General features: G+C 40.8%; 1 protein-coding gene across 2 annotated transcripts in view; it reads left to right on the top strand.

The window, feature by feature from the left end:
* The first annotated feature begins 42 nt into the window (after positions 1 to 42).
* Positions 43 to 19878, top strand: part of rtn3 (reticulon 3) — a 34001-nt gene continuing 14165 nt past the window's right edge. Inside the window, exons 1-2 of one of the 2 annotated variants that reach the window (XM_017427040.3) lie at positions 43 to 319; positions 10677 to 10724. In XM_017427040.3, coding sequence (XP_017282529.1) covers positions 229 to 319; positions 10677 to 10724 — 139 coding nt within the window. In that variant the 5' untranslated portion in view covers positions 43 to 228. The remainder of the gene's footprint in view (positions 320 to 10676; positions 10725 to 19878) is intronic. The other variant, XM_017427041.3, reaches the window with a different exon arrangement.

Here is a 19878-nt window from a genome sequence, read left to right on the forward strand (position 1 = left end):
TTTTTAGCCCCTCCTCCGCAGCCTTGTTTCTCTCCACCTCTCTCCGCTGGTTTGTTCAGAGCTCGGACGTTGCGTTAAGGTGCAGAGCCGAGACACGCTCTTGGGGGCCGATTTTAAGGAAAGTCAGACATATAGGATTATTTATTCACAAAACAGTAGAAGCCGCCTTCAGCTGAGACGAAAGGCATTTTTATCACCATTGCGTTGCTGTGTTAAATCAACATAAAAATGGATCCAGTGAATCAGTCCGCCCAGATATCCTCGTCGCAAGGCATCGCCGATGGACAAAACTCTGCTGCCAAAGAGTCGAAGCTATCCGGTAAGACCTAGCTTAAGGTTACGTTAGCTCGCATGTGATTAAATTAGCTTTGACGTTATGTGGTGTATTCAGTTAAGACTATTTGTTGTTTTTGTGTCAGGCCGGGGCAGTAACGTTGACACAACACACACACACAACGCCGTTTGTTGCTTTAGTTGGTGTTTGAGAAACACCTGTGGTAGCGACACAAAAGACTCGCACTGCTGTTTTTAGTTTGCTTTTGTGTGGCTTTGCGCTCAAATAAACGAAGACGGGGTTGTGTGGCGCAGAACTGGGTTGGACATTTCGTAAGAAACAGAACTGTGGGTTGCCTATTAGGCCTTTAACCGAAGGCGTTGGAAACAAAAGCAGCCATTTTTACAAAAAACACGTTGCGCTCGGTGGGTTTGACGTCAGCCGAATTTAAGTTTAGATGCTTAAACATCATATTATGTATTTGCCTCACGCCCGACGAGGCGTGTTTGTTTACAAGTTACGAAATGAATTATTTACACATTTAGGCTTGTTGATGCTAGTGTCGCGCTGCTCTGCACTGCAGATGCAGTGTTACTGGGCAACTGCCAGTGAAGGGAGGACCCTCTTAAAGGGACAGCGCCATCGATTATTCTTCTTGAGGGCACAATTAAAGATTGAATAGCTTCAGAATCAGACAGTTTGTCTTTCTTTTCTTTTTTGTTTTGAGTCTCCATTCTTGCCGTTTGGAAGGTGTCTTCAGGTCACACCGTTCAGACGAGTTAAAATGGGAGCAGAGAGCAGTGTTTCCTCCGGGTTGTTGTGGAGGTGGGAGCGGCCGATTCGCCATCGCTGTTTGTATGCCCAAGCTGAGATTTCTGATTTGAGCTCCGTCCGTATGCCTTAATCACGAGAGGCATTTGGAAAATCCTCCCAAGCTGCCGTGCTCCGCCTTAACCAGGAGGGTTGAGGGTTTTAAAGAACTGTAGTTTATTCAGTGATGGAGCCTGCCGGGTGTATGGCAGGGTGTGGCATGTGATGCTGCTCACTTTCAGCCTGGTCTCCAGAAAAAAAAAGACAGAAGGAAACATGGAAGTGACCATATTAATGCTTATCAACAATGGTTATAGTCACTCATGGTTTCTCTTAAGATGCACTGTAAAACAAACAACAAATGTGAAGTTTTAAGTGTCGTTTTTGTTGGATGGATTGTTGGTTATCACCTCTCGCCGAGAGGCCAAGGCGGACAATGATGTCTCCCAGTGTCTGTGTGTTCGTTTGTTACCAAAACATCTCATAAACCACTGGACAAAGCTGAAAGAAACTCCCAGAGAGTAATTATTGGACTTACATCTACAACTAATAAACTTTGGAGTCAACCCAATTCAAGATGGCCACCACAATTCAACTGACCTTAAAAAAACAAACCAAAAAAATGACGATAACTCGCTCAGTTTTACATGTGTTGATCTAAAAATTTATGAGTCAGTAGCTGGGAGTCATCCACAGCTCTCTGCATTAGCCTGCCTAAAAACAAAAATTACTTCAATACAAACATGGCGTGGCTTAAACTAGGACGTTCCTCGTCAGCACTGGATTTTACAAAATGTGCAACTGTCACTGCAGCTAGTGGAAACAAAGGCTTTTCAGTTTCAGAAAAGCTGCGTCTTCTTCACTGGGCAGTGAAGAAGACGAATGCTGACTCAGCATTCACAGAAATATGAAAAAACTCAAACAATTTATGGAGATGGCTGAGTCTGTTGCATATTGTTTGGCAAAGGTTTGATGCCTGTCTACGTTTGAGATTTAAATTCTCAGGTCTGTTTTATTGGAAGCGTAGGGGGAAGATCTATTCTTTGATGCTTCACAGAGATGGACGATTCTGAATCGATTTTCAAATGTCAAGAAACAGTTTTTTATGTTAATCTGTGCTGCCATGTTAAGAGAGTCTGCAGAATAGTTGCTGTGCAGTGCCGTATGTCCCAGTAGAGTTGCCGTAGCAGAAATGAAATGCAGTAAGGCTGTGCGTTTTCACCTCTTTTTCATATTTTCTTCACTGAGCCCTGAACAAAATCTGTCAGTAAGTGATAGTTGAAGTTATCATGACTGTCTATATTAATGAATTTGAATTCTTTCATTGGTTTATAAAAAAAATATCCAGTGATAAACATGAAGCTAATCACATTAGCTTTTCTATGGCATTTTCAGTATTAAGATGGCCTCTATGCTAGCTGTTGGTCAGCAGCCTGCGATTAATTTATCTCTATTACACGTTATTGTGCAGTTCTTATTAGACATGAAATTCTATAAATCAGAGTTTGTTTATGTTATTTAAGACATAGTCACTTAAGTTTCAAAATAATCAGAATGCATTAATAATCGTTTTATAATTGTATCTTATTGAATCATGAGGTGCCTAAAGAGTCCCTGCCCTCACTAGATGGTTGAGGCCTTATTCCTTACCAGTCAGCCTGTCTGTGATTCAGCTAGAAGTGACAAACAAACAGCAAAGGAGGAATTTCCTGTTTAAGTGGAGGTATTTACCAGGTGAAGGTGGCGGCATCTTTAATCAGTGCTGCCGTCAGATTGATCTAAGGCCCTGTGTAGACCTGGCATTAACATGTTCCTGATCAATTCAGTCAGAAGTGCACTCCTCTGACCCTGTTCACGCTTGTCGCTAAATTGGTCTTTAGATATCTGATTGTGATCAGACTAAATATAGGTCTGAATTCCCTCAATGTGCATTGAAAACACTTTCACTTGAACCTCCTTTGGAGCTGGTCTGGACCCCTTGTATCTGTGTATCTGCAGTCAGTCCCAGTCCTTAATGTAGGACCTTCTGCTGGACTGATGTGACGCCAATCTGATAGCAGAGCGGAAAAAAAAAGGAAAAGAAAAAAGTCCACTTAGCTGTGGTTAATTGGATAACAGCGATCCTTGGGAATATTCTGAAGATACGGTTTTATGTATTTATTTTCCCCAGCTAAAAGTTTTATTGAATTATTTATTAGAACTGTTCTTAATAAAAAGATCTGTTCTGTTGAGATTTTATTAATCAAACTGGATTACAGGATCCTGTTTGTTCTGATAGTTTCAGAGCTGTCTGGAGCAGCTGGGTTAAATTTCGGCTATAATATGCTGTCAATCACAGAACAATGGTGTTGTATCTCATTATATTCACCTAATTAAACACAGAGCTGATATGTTCACTGTGAAGCTGTAAAATGGCTCAGGGCTGTCAGCTCACCGTGGAGATTTATAGGTTAAAATCTTCAATTTTTGCTGCTTTATTTCACTTATATCACATCTGCTAGGTAATTAAGCTTATTTAGAGAGAACAACAAAAAAAGCAGCTGAAATGGCTCCAAACCATGTTAATGTCAAAATGAAGATGTACTTCAGATTTATTAGATCTGCTGATGTGTGTGTGGCTGTCATCCAATTGCAAAACGTTTTGGGATATACATTTTACCAACAAATGTGAACGTGGGCGACAGAGTTGACCATGTGTAGTCAAATCACCTGAAACTGATTCAAAAAGCTTACAGCAAACCAAATGTGAACAGGGCCTCTAAATACGAGTGTTAACACCTGGCATTAAAATGTATCTGGAATAATCAGACGTCTGTGCTGGTAGCTGTTACATGGATTGTACTTATAGAGCACCTTTCTAGCCAATCAGGCGACTCAAAACGCTTACCACACAATCTGTGCCCTCATTTACCCAACCGCACATATTCATACAGCACTGAACCTCTTCAAAGCTAATCTGAATAAATCCTCCTATAAAGTCTAATCAGTGCTTTAGATCACACACCGATGGGTCACATCAGAGGCAACGAGAGGCTCAGTGTCTTTGACATGTGACTGCATACTGGTGGAATCAAACCTCCGACTAACTCGTCTGAGGATGACTGCTTTAACCACTGATCCACAGCAATCTAATTCTTTTTTTCTGCTTCACTATGAATGTAACAGAAGTGCTGTGTTAATAAAACATAACGTTGCTCAGACTGTTGTGTGTGATTGAACCCAAAGAATTTTACCACAAAGACCACAGAGGGTCCAATCAGCATGAAAACATTCAGAACAAACTTTAACTCGTCCTGGAGAATCCACTGATTATTAAAGATGTGCTAAAACAAACACTTTTATTGAAACTGACCAATTTTTCACTAAAATCTAAAACAGGAAAGAAAGTATCTGAACAGCATTAACGAGGGAAATGTCTCGGAGCGTTTGCGAGGGTTCCCAGTTTCCAGCAGGTTTTTTCCCAGATTTTGCTGGGAGTCTGTGCTAACATGTTGTTCAGTGTGATTCCAGTTTTTCCAAAATTTGTCCTTATTTATTTTTTTTTTTGTCCCGTGAGATACTATATTTACTATAAAGTGCTGCTGAGTGTCATCTTTACTGGGTTTATTTTGGAATCCCAGTCCCTCCCGTTTCCAGCTCCTGCCTCATGTTGAGTCCAGTTCCTCGGCGATGACAGATTAGTGAGAGCAGTCACAAAGGAGATGGCACACTTTAAAATCAGGGCCATATTTTTAAATCGATGCCCATCAGTGGGTTGCATCGCCAAGACAGAGCCAAGACGTTTTGAAAATTCCCTCAAGAATGCTATTCAATAATAAATTTGAAGTAGTTTTCACACATCGTACTTGTTATCCCATTCATACAGAGTTGGAAGACCAGTTCATGTTCGGTGCTGTACCTTTTAATGTTATATGTAGGCATGTTCAAATATAACCAGGTTACTCTATCACTAGAGGTACTAAACTCCCGATTTCTGTTTAATATTGTTGCTTTCAAACCTTTAATGAAGATTTCCAATTATTTATTTGTTTAATTCAAGCCTGGAATGCTTATTTTGCTTAATGGTATCTAAAGGTTTCTGACCCACACGCCTTCATCACACTCGGACTGATGCACGTTTGAATAAAACGCCTTTCCTTGCCAACATCACTCTTTAACAAAGAAAGCAACAAACGGATGCGGCATCCTGAGTCAAACTTTTCCTACAAACCATAGTATAGAGTTAGAAAAATGTCAAAAAGGTTAAAAAAAATGATTTTTGTGCATGACTTTATGCATTGTTGAGAGAAGCTTAACTCCAGTGTTTCTGATGACCCTCACTGGATATTTTCTGTGGTGGCCATCTTGAATTGTGGTGAATCAGTTGTAGATGTACGCCTGACTTTCTGACAGTTTCTTTAAACCCCTCTATTGGTTCACAAGATATTTTTGCTAACACAACAGATAAATGAACAACAAACACAAGCTAAAACATAGTCACCCTTTCACCTTCAGCTGCGAGCGATAACAACAAAGGGCTCCGTCACAAACAATGCCTCAGGCGTGAGGAGCTCACCTGTTTTCAGGCTGTTTCTGAGCGAGGGGAGAAAGGCTGGTAGATTGCTGACATGTTTTTACACACCTCCAGGTGGAAATCGTCCCCAGTTTTATCTGCATTCACATCAAGCCTTCTGAAAGGAATCACTAGAGATACTTATATTGACATCATCTTACTGTAGTGAAGACTATTTATTCACTCAGCTGAATGAGAACTGGTTTTGATGTGGTAAATGGTTCCTTTACATCACTTCAGGTTTGAGGAACCTGCCCATCTTTAGCTGATTCAGAGGGGGGAAAGGGACAAATGTTTGGAAGCTTTAAAGGTCAACAACTGAACCGACCAACAGTGTTGCCACCTTTTGTGATAGTAGGCCCTTTCACAAAACACCTCAAGAACCGAGGTGACAAGGGTGGTTGAAGCCAACCAAGCCCTGATGCACCTTTTGTTCTGCAAAGTGAGGTGGTGACAGAGCCGAAAAGGTGAGCCAGCTTTGCAGCTCAGTAATATGAAGAAGTGCAGACATATGGTCTGAACGAACATCAGATTATGGGATTAAACAACAACAAACAGATTTATCACTGTGGGAAGATCGATGATGACACACAGAAATTTTGTATTTAGTTTAAAAAATTAGTCAACCACTAAGACAATTTGTCATGTTTTGAAAACAATACGAGGGAGCTGTCCATCACACATCTGATGCGTTCTGCTCCACTCCTCTCTGGGTTCCACGACGCTTGCTTCATTTCTGAAAGCTCACGTCTGTGTCCGGCTCCATCAATGGTTTCTGAACAGCCAGAGGCAGCATGAAGACAGACTGGGCTTTGCGACCATTTCATGTTTTGTAAAACTGTCCATTGTCGTTATATTTAGCAACTATTAGGACTCCTCTAGTGGCTCTGTCAAAGACGCAACAAATCTAGCAACTTTTTTGGCTGTTATTAGAGACCTTTGAAGACTCTGACATGAAAGTAAATATCACTCTTACTCTTGTTTTAACAAACAGGAGCGTCTACCTCTGTCCCTCCTCCCCCGTCTCAAAGCTCTCACAGGTCCTCATGCAGCATAACATTTTTCTTTGTCTAAAATAAATTGGCCTTCCATCCGTCCATCCATTTTCTTTACCCACTTTTCCTTTCTGAGTCACCGGGGAGCCCGTGAAGGGAAAAGAAAAAGTCATTGTGTAAGAGGCGGGGTACACCTGGACAGGTCTCCATCACAGGGACATAGAGACAAATGAGACTAACAACCATTCGCGCTCTCACTCACACCTAGGGACAATGTAGAGTTACCAATTAACCCAACATGCTTAGTTTATGGGAGGAAACCAGAGTACTTTGTGAAAACCCACACGTGCATGGGGAGAACATGCAAACTCCACACAGAAAAGTCAGGAGCCGAACCTGTGACCTTGTTCTTATGAGACAACAGCTTTAACCACTGCTCTGCTGTGCTGCCCTAATGAAAATCAATGCAAGGAGGAAGGATGAAATTGTAACATAAAGAGTGTTTTTCCCTTTAACTCCCCTTTTCTCTTCCACGATGTTGTTCCTCTCATCTACAGCATCTGACAGTTGCATGCACGTGACCAATTATGTAATTTAGGTGATGTCATTTAGCAACTTTTAGCAACACTGCTTCTTCACACAAAATAAAAAAAAACAAACGGTAAGCAGCTGCTACAAACCTGACATCTCACTCAGAAGTATGGAAGATCGAGGCACTGGCTGGTTATTTTTATGGAATTAAAAACTATGTAGAGTATACGGTGATGGGAAAAAGTATTTGCCCCTTTACGAATTTGTTCTGTTTCTGCTTTTTTTTGTCAAACTTAAATGTTTCAGATCATCCACCAAATGTTAATATCAAACAAAGATACAGTGGGGCTCAAACGCTGGGACACAACCTCTGGTTTCTTTATTTTATTTAATTTAGTTGTGATTTTTTTATTTTTTTTTTGTCCTTAAAAGTTGTAGTTGAAACACTTGTTTTTGTGTTGGACTAAACTGCTTTCCCATGGTGATTAGACGGACAGACTGCATGCTGCACAGTGTGAAGAGTTGGTCCATCCTTTCGGTTCAGTCGGCACATGATCCAGATAGAAGTGATGACAAACTGAGGGGGGAAGAATTTCTCTCATTGTTGGAGGAGAAGTTTGCTGCCTGTAGGAGGTTTTTCCCTTAAATCAGAGACGAACGGTCAGGCTGATGATGGTCGAGGTGGGCGAATCTGAGGAGGACATCCAGCTTATAAACAGTCTGATTTGCATGACGTGTTCTGATTGAGATAAAAAATGGCTTTATAAATCTGCATAATTGAACAGTAAGACCCAAAAACTGTGATTAAATGACATCATCCCTCACTTATAAAGAGACTTAATATTGCTAGAAAGTCATTTCAAATTTAGCTTAACCTCTATTTTGTATAATCAAATGCTGATGACGCAGTCGGTTTTACTGTTTTAGCAAAAACAGTTTTTCTCCAACCGAACTGGTCATGGCACTAAAGGTTTGAGAACCACAGTTTTCAGTAAAGAGTAGAAGAATAATCTTTACTTGCCAGCAGCAAGCCTTTATACGCTCTGGAATGTGACTATAAGTCATGAATGCACACCAGGAGCAAAGAGCACCCTAAGCACATTCTAGAGAAAGAGTGAGCTGCAGTTAATATCCCACCAGAAACGTAAAGTTAAACTACTTCATTATAAATGAAAGAGCATGCCTTTATTCCATATGTTTAATCTTTTATTATGGTTTTCAGGTTTTGTTTGAGCTTATCCCCCTCTTTAGACACTGTATTGATAGTTGGGACCCAGGTCGATGTGTTTCTGTGCATTTGCCTTTTTGAATGTTTTCTTTAGCTGTGCCTAAAAAAAAAAAAAAGTAAAATGTATTCATTTTTGTGTTCCTGTGTAGTTTGTAAGAAAAGAGTTGACTTTCAGCCTTGGGTGTGCGGTGTCCTCATGCGTTCCCAGCACGTGGCGATCCAGACGAGGGTGTGGTTAAAAAGTGAAGGTGTGGTGCGTTGAAAGCGAGCAGAAGTATGAACCCGAGCGCAGGAATGTTGCAGCACAGGGCCACGCCAAGCTCAACCTGCCCAGCCTGTGCACGTTCAGGTTGGGCTGAACGGATGGGTAGCACCTCACCTTTGTCTCTACACACGTTCAGGCCTTTCCCATCAACTCAGTCACTTGTTTTCTGATGTTTTCACACTTTCTAGCCAAGAGACGGTGAGCCCATAATTGCTCCTTGTTCCACTGGCATGCTGTGAAAGTGATAAAACGTGTTAGGAGATAATTCAGATTTTCTCATTGTTTGTGATGGAACCACATTTTTCACCTAGAGTGTCTAATCATACATGAAAGTGCTTTACATACGGACTTAAAATTCACACAAGTATTCCATGGCCTACATTAGTAATTTGACTGTGTCCTATTTGACTCACTCACCAACAACGATGAGTAAGTTTTTAAATTTGCGTCAAGTCACAGTAAGTGAACATTGTCACCTAATGCTGTGGCAAATGCTCACTCAGACCTCAGCCCTCCGACTTAAACTTTCAATAACACACACACAAAGCTCTTAAAGTGGTTTGGTATGGATGCTGGTAATTTATCAGTTTTAAAGACTACTTTGGGTGTAACAAGACACCTATTCCACAAGACTGGGCGAGTCAGGAACCTGGGTCCACAAGATGGTTTAAAAACTAAATATTAGATACTATAACAAAACAGGTTTTTGCCACAAACTCAACTTACTGTCATCTCTCCTGTTTGATTTCTCGTGAGTCTTTTCAGTCTTTAGAAGGGACTAAAAGTCATTTTTTACAAGAAGCAACAATTAATAAGGTGATCAAGGGCCAACCATTTGTTGTCTTTTATTGTCAATATTTGCTTCCCAGCTTTTCTTTGTGAAGTTTCCGTGTTCTCCCCATGCACGTGTGGGTTTTCTTTAAGCGCTCCAGTTTCATCCCACAGACCTTGCATGTTAGGTTAATCGGTAACTCTAAACTGTCCCCAGGTGAGAGAGAGAGAGAGAGTCAATGGTTGGTTTCATTTGTGAACATGGTGACAGAAAATCATTCTTTGGGCATTTGAATATCTGAACATTGTGTTTTTGAAATAGCTTCCCTTTTAAAGGGCATTTATTCATAGTAGACTGAGCTATCATGTGGCCTTTACACACTTTTAATGGGATTAAGATGGAAACATGGTGGTTCGTGTTTTTTTTTTTTTGTGTCCATGTAGGCGACCCGTTTGCGCACACACTCGTGTTTATAGTTCAGCTGCACTGCAGCGTTCCACTCAGGAGTCTACAGTCATCACTTCAGCCAAGGTGGCGATAACGCATTGATTTGTCAACTGTCCATCTAAAAGAAAAGACGAGTGGAAGAAACAGCGATTGAGTGATTTCTCACCAGGACTTCGACACAGTCTTGGTGTCCTTGTGGCCCCTGAGTGACAAATGATCTAAATGCTGACGGTAGCAAATCTCACAGTGTTTCCTCAAAACAAGCGTCGTTTTGTTTTTCTCCTGCTCACAGTTTGTTTTTGGCGCCACCACTTTAGATGGAAGAGGTAGGTACTGCACGCTTGACGGCTGAGGGGGCTGGAAACCTTAGCGGACAGGTAAAATGATGATCAGAGTGGACACAGAAAGCATGAACAGCTTTGTTTCAGGCCTTAATTTTACTGTGCCAAGTGAAGCATCTTCACCCTACAGTGCTGGATAAGGTACCAAAGAAGTGTGGTGGTCTTTTTTAGCAGTAAAATTGTTAGGATTTCTTATTGAAAGTATTTGGCATGCATAGCAAATGTGTGTGCATGTTTTATTGTACATTTGCTGAAATAAATGATGAGAGCATGCATGAAGCGTTTCAGCTGATGGCGGTATTTTTCCACACTTAGATTTTGTAAAGCTCATGTATAGCATTAAGAGTTGTAGAAGTGAAAACAGCCTTTTCTCTGTTTTTTGTTTGAATGGGTTTTAGTGGATAGGAGCTCTTCTCAGATGATCATTCTTCTGTCCTTTTTTTTTTGTTCAATTTTTCCAGATTCCTTTCTTTCCTCTTCGCCTGTATCTCTCATTCAGTCTCCTCAAGGCAAGTTTATGGTTTCCTTACGCTGCTCGCCTGCTCTGTCCCTCTACACTTTCTCATGCTGGCCTGTTAATGTACTGCTCATCATTCCTCTTTCTGGTGCCCCTTATCTGCTTGCAGTACTCTGCATTAAAACAACAAATCTGTTGAACAGAGCTAAAACTGCCAGCTCCTGGTGGTAGTTCCTTCCCTTCTTCTGCTAGTCTTTACCAACCTCTAGTTTTTACAGACTTCGTCTTGCTCTGTTTGTTTCCAACACTTCTGTTGCTACACTAATTGTGCTCAGCCAGACGAGCGTTCCCCCTGCTTTAGTGACAAATAACTTCAGTAATTTTCTTAACCATTTCCAACCCCTCCTGCAGAGATGAAACCGTCCTAGCTCATGCCCAAATTAGTAACACTGACCTTTGACAGGTTTCGTTGTCGGTTTATTTTTAGAGTTGCAAGATGTGCATCTGTGCATAGCTATAACCTGAGCAGCAGTAGAGCTTTTAAAGGAATTTACAGGGCCTTGAAAAAGTCTTCATACCCCTTACTTTTCTACACAACCACAAACTTCAAAGTATTTAACTGGGATTTTATGGAACAGACCAACACAAAGTAGCACATAAATGTGAAGTGAAAAGATAATCATACATGGTATTTATTTATATTTTTAGAAATAAAAATCAGAAAAGCGTGGCGTGCATTTGCCTTCAGCTTCCTCTACATTGATCCCCCTTAAGCAGGGTTAGGTTATAAAACAAGAACAACTATTAGTCGCTCTCCACAAATCTCTCCTTTATTGAAGAGCAGCAAGAAGAAATCCACAGAAGATGTCCTGTTTGCAGCCATGTAAGGAGACTGCAAACATCTGGAAGAAGCTGCTCTGCTCAGATCAGACTAAGTTGAACCTTTTGGCCTAAATGTAAAACGCGGAAACACTGCACACCACCCTGAACACACCCACTCCCACTGTGAAACACGGTGGTGGCAGCATCATGCTGTGGGGGTGCTTTTCTTCAGCAGGAACAGAGTTGACGGGGAGATGGATGGAGCTAAACCATGAATAATTTTCATGTTGGTCTGTCAGATAAAATCCCAGTGAAATGTGTTGAGGTTTGTGGTTGTAATGTGACAAAATGTAGAAGAGGTGTGAATGTTTTCATGGCACTGTATATGTTGTAGAGTTGAAATGCTGCCTCTGTTCCCAATGTGGTGATCAAACAAATTGGCACAGATAACCAGCAGTCACTACCTCAAATTACAGCTACTCTCTGTTTCACTTGCTAACTCCCATCTACTTGATCGCAGCCACAATTTTAGACACGGATCGTCAAACTTGTGAAAACCAGGCCCCCACTGCTGCTTCTAGAAACATAATCCATTTTGGTCTTTCCCAGCTGCTAGCAAGCATTATTTAGGTCAGCATCACTGACTCTAGGTTCAGGATAATCCCAAGATTGCCACTTTATTTTAGGAAAGCGGAGAAGTTCAAGTTCACATTGTGCGCACAAGAGCAGAAACCTAAAAGTAGATCAGGTTTGTGTCCCAGTGGAATGAGCCTTCCTTCCCACTGCCCAAGTATCTGAGTCCCCCTCCCCCTCAGTATCAACTGTCTCTGAGGATGAGTGGCACTGGAGATATCATCCACCACCTACTGGCCTGGGTCTGCCATCGCCTGTAGCTGCTCACTCACCCTCAACCCATTATTTGCTTTTAGCTCTGTAGGGTTTGTGCATGTCTCAAACCACTGCCTTTAAAGCCTTAAGTTTACTTTCAATAGTTTTGCTTTTTTTTTTTTTTACAGCTTCTTTTTGATCAGTGGTTCTTGGTAACATTAGAATTCTATAAACAAGTGGTGCCTTGTGGTAAAGCACAAATAAGTGTGTTGAGTTCATCTTACCACAGAAACTGAACTTTGATTAGAGCAATCAAAGATAAGATATTAGGTTTTAAACTCATGCTGCTGATTGCGACATGAACAAAAGCAAACCATATTATTCAGTCACACAGTTGAGTTTGGTTGTACCAAGCAGGTTATTTTTTTTAAATCACAACACAAATAAACCTTGTGTTTTGATATAATATAGTTTTATTTGTCCAGTAGTGGTCAGGACTGCCTACAGTCAGTTTTATTTTTTCCTTAAATCTCATTTTTTCCCTTTTTTCCTAAAGTCCATGTTTTCTTATGCAACACGTTTTTTCACCTAAGTGTCCTTGTAATATATGATGAATTAATGAAATTTAAACAATTAAATAGTAAAATATTCACAACTTCTGATTTGTAAAGAGATTTCTTCACACTCTGTGTCAGATGTTTATGTTGAAAAATAGGAGGAACTGGTTTCAGTACAAGGTTTATCCTGGATATACGGTATATCTTTAGTCATCTTACAACAAAAGTTACATGTTGAATAGAAACATTTGAGGAACTTGAAATACCTAATTTTGGAAATTTTATAATCTCTGCACAAATTTGTAAGTTTCCTGATCTTCCTGTCGGTGTTCTTCACTTGGCCTAAGTGTCAGCATTGCCACTGTCAACACTGAACACTGAAATTAAAAAAGGATTTGGGGTTCTTCTCTATTTTATGGTGAGAGATATGCTAACTGCCAAGGAAAGAGTTTAGTGGAAAAGCATTTTGAATTTATTTAGATGCGCTAGTCCAGGCTAAAACCTCGTGCACTCTATCGAAGAGGTTTCTGCTGCGGTTGTGAACATTTTCCTTTCCACAGCAGTCTTTGTTTTGGAATTCATTTGTGAGTACAGGGGCAAAAGACTACAATGCTGTTGGCAAGATGGAAAGTTTGTTCATGTGGCCTAGTTTGAACAAAGTATCGTATTGTGGAGCAGGCGAGGTGACAGTCCGAAGACAAAGTGAACCCGTCAGTTGGGCACCACTGTGAAGGCCTGTGTGTACAGAGCGGCAGATTTGGCTGGGTAGTGGGCACAACAGATCTAAAATGTTCTTAATGGACAAATTGAATATTGCATCAATAAATGCATTGATGCAAGAGAAAGAAAGCTCCATCATCAAAACATCGGGTCATCAAAACTTGGTACTGACTGGGTAGATAATGTCTATTTGACATTTGTAGTATTTGGTTAATATTCCAGACCTGGCTCGCTCTGTTTACACACCTTCAGAATAACCCATCAAACCCAACATCTTAGAGTATGTTTGTTCATTTAATAAATATCAATTTATAGCATCATTATACCTATTTATATACTACTTGGTAAAAATCTACAATTTTGATGCATTTACCAACATCTCTTGTTACAGTGCAGGCTCCGTAACATTGAGCAGCTTTTTGCTCTCGTTTATGGTAGTGAGAGCGCTGACGTAAATGACACACCACCCAGGGGACTACAGGAAGTGGAGTAGTGAACCCAAGGGTACCGCTCAACCTGAATAGAACCGACTAACAAATGTACGGCTGAAGGAATATTCGAGTTTAAAATTTCACATTTCCAAGTGCTTTTTAAAGCATTAAACGGTCACATTGCTATGAGTGGATTAATCCAGATCTGTAAGGGTAGGAATGACTTAATTCAGTGGATAACAGCTGGTTACTCAGCTGCTCCCTAAAGTGGAAGAGCACAACATTCAGAGGTGTTCCTTAGGCTGTGGAGATGACTTGGAGTTTCATGTTTAAAGCACATTTTTCATATTGAAGTAAAAATAAAGTATATTTTTTTAAAGTTATTAATATTCTAGTTAATAATTGGGTGTACATCAAAATCGAAGGTTGATCTGGTTGCTGCTATTTAGCAATGTACCAATGTAAGAAAAATTTGAAAATAAAACCTTTGTCAGTAGGTCCCATTTTAACTAATGTACAAAGAGATCTATAAGAGCAAGCTCTATTCTTGAGGTTAAGCTTTGGTTGTTGCTTATTCAATAAACATTTATATTGAACACTTTGTCATTTTAAGTTATTTTTTTATCAATATTAGAGGCTATTAGGGAGTTGTTACTATTAAGACAATTACATAAGAGTCAACGATTGTTGCACTAAAATTTAAAGATTCACTGAATTATTTTTTTATGCAAATAATGCCAGAGAATGTTTTACTGAAAACCAATATAGTTTTGGGGTACTTTTGCTTAGTCAGCAGAGTTTTGCTGATCATCAGTGACATTTTATCTCTTCTGCTGCAGCTTTTGATAATTTAGATAAATTAAGTTACCTGACTGCTACCTAATGCTGATATGAATTAGTTAAGAGCAGCATGCATATTTGAGAACCCATTAAAATTAATGTGCCTTACATTTCCATGATGCACTGCATGAATGCTTGGGCTGCTACATTAAGGCATAGCTAAATAGTAATAGAAGTGCATGAAAGTGTAGTGGTAGTGGTTTTATTTTATTTATTTTTTTGATCTTCCCACTTTTGTCCTCTTCGCTGCCATCCGTTGCTTGGTGATTCAGACAAGAGAGTGGTCCCAGGTTCTGAAAAGCCATGTGAAGGTGTAGCTACATCGCTCCGCTTTTCTTCCCAACCTGGATCGTTCTCAACTAGCGCTTACAGGAATGAAGAGGTGCCAGTAGGTGAACAAGAAGACTCTCCTATAAAGATTTCTCCTGTTTCTGAGCGGATAAAGGCATTAGAAGCTCTTGCTGCCAAAACAAAGGAACCTGATTTCAGAGGCAATGGAAGTTTCACTCCCCTCAGGGACAGGTTCCATGAGAAATCTCCCTCTGCCGTGGCTAAATATCCCTCTGAAATGGCAAAATCTTTTTCTGAAACAGCAAAATTGCCTTCTGAGGTGACAAAATCTTCTGAAACTTCAAAATCTCCTTCAGAAGAGATCAAATCTCCTACTGAGGTGACAAAATCTTCTCCAGAAGAGACAAAATCTCCTACTGAGGTGACAAAATCTTCTCCAGAAGAGAGAAAATCATCTACTGAGGTGTCAAAATCTTCTCCAGAAGAGACAAAATCTCCTCCTGAGGTGACAAAATCTCCTCCTGAGGTGACAAAATCTCCTCCTGAGGTGACAAAATCTCCTCCTGAGGTGACAAAATCTCCTCCTGAGGTGACAAAATCTCCTCCAGAAGAGAGAAAATCATCTACTGAGGTGACAAAATCTTCTTCAGAAGAGACACAATCTTCTTCTGAGGTGACAAAATCTCCTGCAGAAGAGATGAAACCTTCCTCCGAGGCAACAAAATCTCCCTTTGAAATGTCCACGTCTGCATCTGAGAAAATTATACCAAGTCTTCACAAAACAGGAGCTTCTGCCGATCAGGAGTCCCCAGGGTCACCCTTCGAAATACTTGGAGATATGAGACAAGTGAATGAGTTTGAAGAAACAGAACATTGGATCAAGGCTCATTTACCCCCTGTACCAGATTTTGATCATGGGGATTTAATTAAAGACACCACCACCATTCCATCAAAAGTGAGTGACACAGATGTTCCTGCTGCCTTTACTGTTGTCCCTGACGCTTTCATGGATCATCCTGTCAAAGCTCAAAAACTAAAAGATGACTTGGCTGCCGCACAGAAACCAGAAGTCGAAGAAGAGTTTGACATTAGCTTTTTGCCCACAGCTTACATGTGGGATCGTCAAGAAAGTTCAACTGTTGAGGCGTCGTCAAATCTCAGTTCAGTGATTCAGTCTTCACCTGCTCCTCCTTCAGGCTTTGATGCCACATCTCCCCCTTTATCCCCTGTAGCTTGTGCCGATGCTAATCAGAATATGTCACACGAGGAGAAAGCCTCCCTTAGTGGAGATTTGAAGCAGCAAGAGGCAAGTGAAGCAGACAGTTCAGGAGAGTCCGATGATACTGTCATTGAAGATGACAGTGGGGTTCTTGCGTCTGTCCCTTCATCTTTTGATTCCCCTGTTTCAAATGATACCACTGTTCCCAACTCTACAGATCTTGACCTTTCTGCCACTGAAAAGGAGACCCCTCCTCCAAAGTCTGAGAGAAGGCTAATGCAAGTTCCAACAATAAATGTTATTGAAACCGATGAGCCAAATTACAGCGATGAGGAAATGGAAATGGAGCCTGAGGCAGAGGAAGATGAGGACTATGAGGTGGTTAAAGACCCAACCAGAGAGGCTCCAAAAACCACAGAGCCAGAAAACAACATAACTGAACTACCCAAAATGCGCCCCCTGGAAACTGAATTTATGGAAGGCTACTCACCTCCATCCTCACCTGTGGACTCTGATGCTGAATATTCTCCAGAACGCAAAATTCCTAAATCTGTTTCAGAAGCCGAACATCAACTGCCCCCATCACAACCTGAGGTCCAACCCAGTCCGACAGATGAGCTGGATTCAGCAGTGAATCTTTCCCAAGCACAATCACAAACTGAGCAGCCACAGACTGCTTCAGATCAAGTAAAAGTTGAACCTTCCCCTACTACAGCCAGAGATGAAGAAGTGGATTTCCCAGACAATGATGATGAGTGGTCAGATGAAGTACAGGATGTTCTTGTTCAGCCTAGCAAGACGGATCTTTCTTTCAAAGATTCAAGTTCTTTCTGTCACTCCAAAATGGATAAAAAGAGAAACGCAGCACCAAAAGAGGCTTTTATCAAAATGGCGCCACTTCCATTGTCTAGTTTCATGCAGGATGAGATTTATGACAGACAATCGTTTGATTACGACTTTGACGTAACATCTTCCCTGGATCACAGTGAAGATAAACAGCTAAGCAATGCCAAGGAGCGGTTTCTTTCTGATCCTGTTCAAAATGAAGTTGCTGAAGACATGTTTGATATAGATAGCACCATTTCACTCTGTGATAAAGACCGTCAGCTATCTCTAGACGAAGACATCCAAAATCCTTATTCCTGCTTTGAAAGTGAAACAATAAGCAGAACCAGTGAGCGAGAGGTTCTTGACAAAATAACCGCTGACGATGCTGCAGAAAACGTGAATACTGGCAGCATCCAGCAGGACCCTAGAACTGGTCCTGATGTACCTGGCACAACAAGCAGCTCCGACAAAACTAACGGCGGCCCGGCTTCTGAACCTGCAGATAGTTTTGTGGAATTCATGAGAGAATGCCTGAAATCCAGACAGGGTAAAGAAAGTGACGAAGTCCATCAAGGTGTCCCCTCTAAGAATGGGCTCAGCACGAACGCCTCTCCAAGCATGGTGATGGATCTTGAGCAAGAAGACCTTACAATTAGTGCTCTCAAAGAACTGGGCAGCAGTCAAGACAAGGAAGTAGTGACTCTACAGTCAGACATTTCGGACCAGAACCAAACTAACCCCAGTTTTACATCGGTACACCCAGCTTCAGCCCCTAATCCTCCATGTTCTCAAACCAGCCGTGTCTGCGACAACACACATTCTAAGGAGCTGGAAGCCACAGATGAATGGGTAGCTGAAGCCTACCATCTTGCTGAGCATGTCTTGACAGCAATACTAACCCACTTATCAGGTAACGCCTCTTCTTCTCTGGGCAGTATGCCTGCTAACCTCATGCACACTTCTCACAAGACTCTCTTCTCCCAATGTCATCTATTTTTTTTCTCTTGGCTCTTTTCATTTGTTTTTAAACTTGTCCATTTTATTTCCCAGCATAAACTTTACCACAAGCCACACAATCTGCAGCTAGGCATTAAAAAGATTAAATGTGGTCAGCCAAAGAAAAATATGCAGTGAGAGAAGTCTAACAGCATTTTTTGTTCTAGTGCTTCTATTCTATCTTAAACACTGAACTCATCGATATATATTATATTCAGATTTTCAGACTTCTTTTGCAAATGAGAAGACTGTTTACTAAAGTATAACACAGTGCACACCAACAATAGCTACTGTATTACACAATACTTTCAAGCCTCGCTTCCAACATCACCTTCCAACATTGGTAACATATCTGAAATGACAAAAGAGGAATGTTTCACTGATACTTCCCTTCGCCAGCAAGGGAGGTAGTCACAGAACTGAGTTGGCAAGTACATAGGTCTGACATGTAGGGCAGCAGAGTTCGGGGCTCCGCTCTGAGGGTGGAAACTGATCATGATGTAAATTTTTCATCTTACCTGCCATCTTCCATCTAAAATGATGAAGCAAAAGACGGAAGTCAAATTGAGTGCAGAAGAAGAAAATCAATACGGACTCTTGTTCTGTATACATACTGTGTGGTGAGACTTGCTGCTATCGATGTTTGGTTAATTTATCATGTACGGACCACAAAGACACAAAAATTGCTTCAAACTCATTGTTAGAAACCACCAAAACTTTATTTTTTCGTCTTTTTAAATAGACATTTGAGAATTTAGCACATTATCGCCACCTATTAGGTTGCTGTGAAAACTGAACACACCTGCGGAGCAGCTGATGTATGAACACGAGTGCGTTCATACTCAAACACGGAAGACAGGAATACGTTTCCAGCCTAACAAATGCCACTGGTGTCACTGTGCTGGCTTCAAGTGTGTAGGCATGCACCATTGGGAGACTTTTCAGTTTTTCCAGGTATATTGATTGTGAAATGCAGGTACACACTCAGTGTAAATAAAGCACTTGTCTGGATCCGCATAAGACCCCAAAGAAGCTTGAGTCATGTGATTGACCTACATTAGGCTGGCCCTAGTCAGTTATATTTAAAATGGTTGAATTTTCCAGAAAAACAGATGAAATGCACCCAGTTTTCAGGTCTATTTACATTTAGATTGTTTTAAGAACCTGTCTGCACACTTTACTCAACAAATACAACTGTAAATGTGTACCAGTACATCAAAATGATCCAACTTCTCAATGGGAATCCAGACACTTACACAGAACTGTGGGATCTTATTCTGTCACACATTGAGAAAGCTTGATACAAATGGCCCACAGCCCTGAAACATTAGGTGCACCATGCTTGACTGCTAAGGTGGGGTGGGGGGCGTCGTCATCTCAGAGAAAATAGAAAATAACCTCCTCTAATGAGAATGCAACAATTCTAATACGTTGTTCCCCTGTTGTTTTTTCTGTTTTTTATCATTTCTTCATATTACTATTGTAAGCAGCCAAGATTGTCATTTTGTTGGTTTAGTTTTGTTTTTATTGGTTTAACAGCTGAAGTTATTAATAAAACTTAAAAAGAAAAAAAATGTCCAGACTTCTCTATCCCACGGACGCCACCATTAGTGACCATTATTCAGTCACTTCGGCTGTTTCACTTGGTAGTTAGCAGCCAGTCACAAATTTTTA

The sequence above is a fragment of the Kryptolebias marmoratus genome, linkage group LG7 (genome assembly GCF_001649575.2).
Source record: "Kryptolebias marmoratus isolate JLee-2015 linkage group LG7, ASM164957v2, whole genome shotgun sequence".
NCBI lineage: Eukaryota > Metazoa > Chordata > Actinopteri > Cyprinodontiformes > Rivulidae > Kryptolebias > Kryptolebias marmoratus.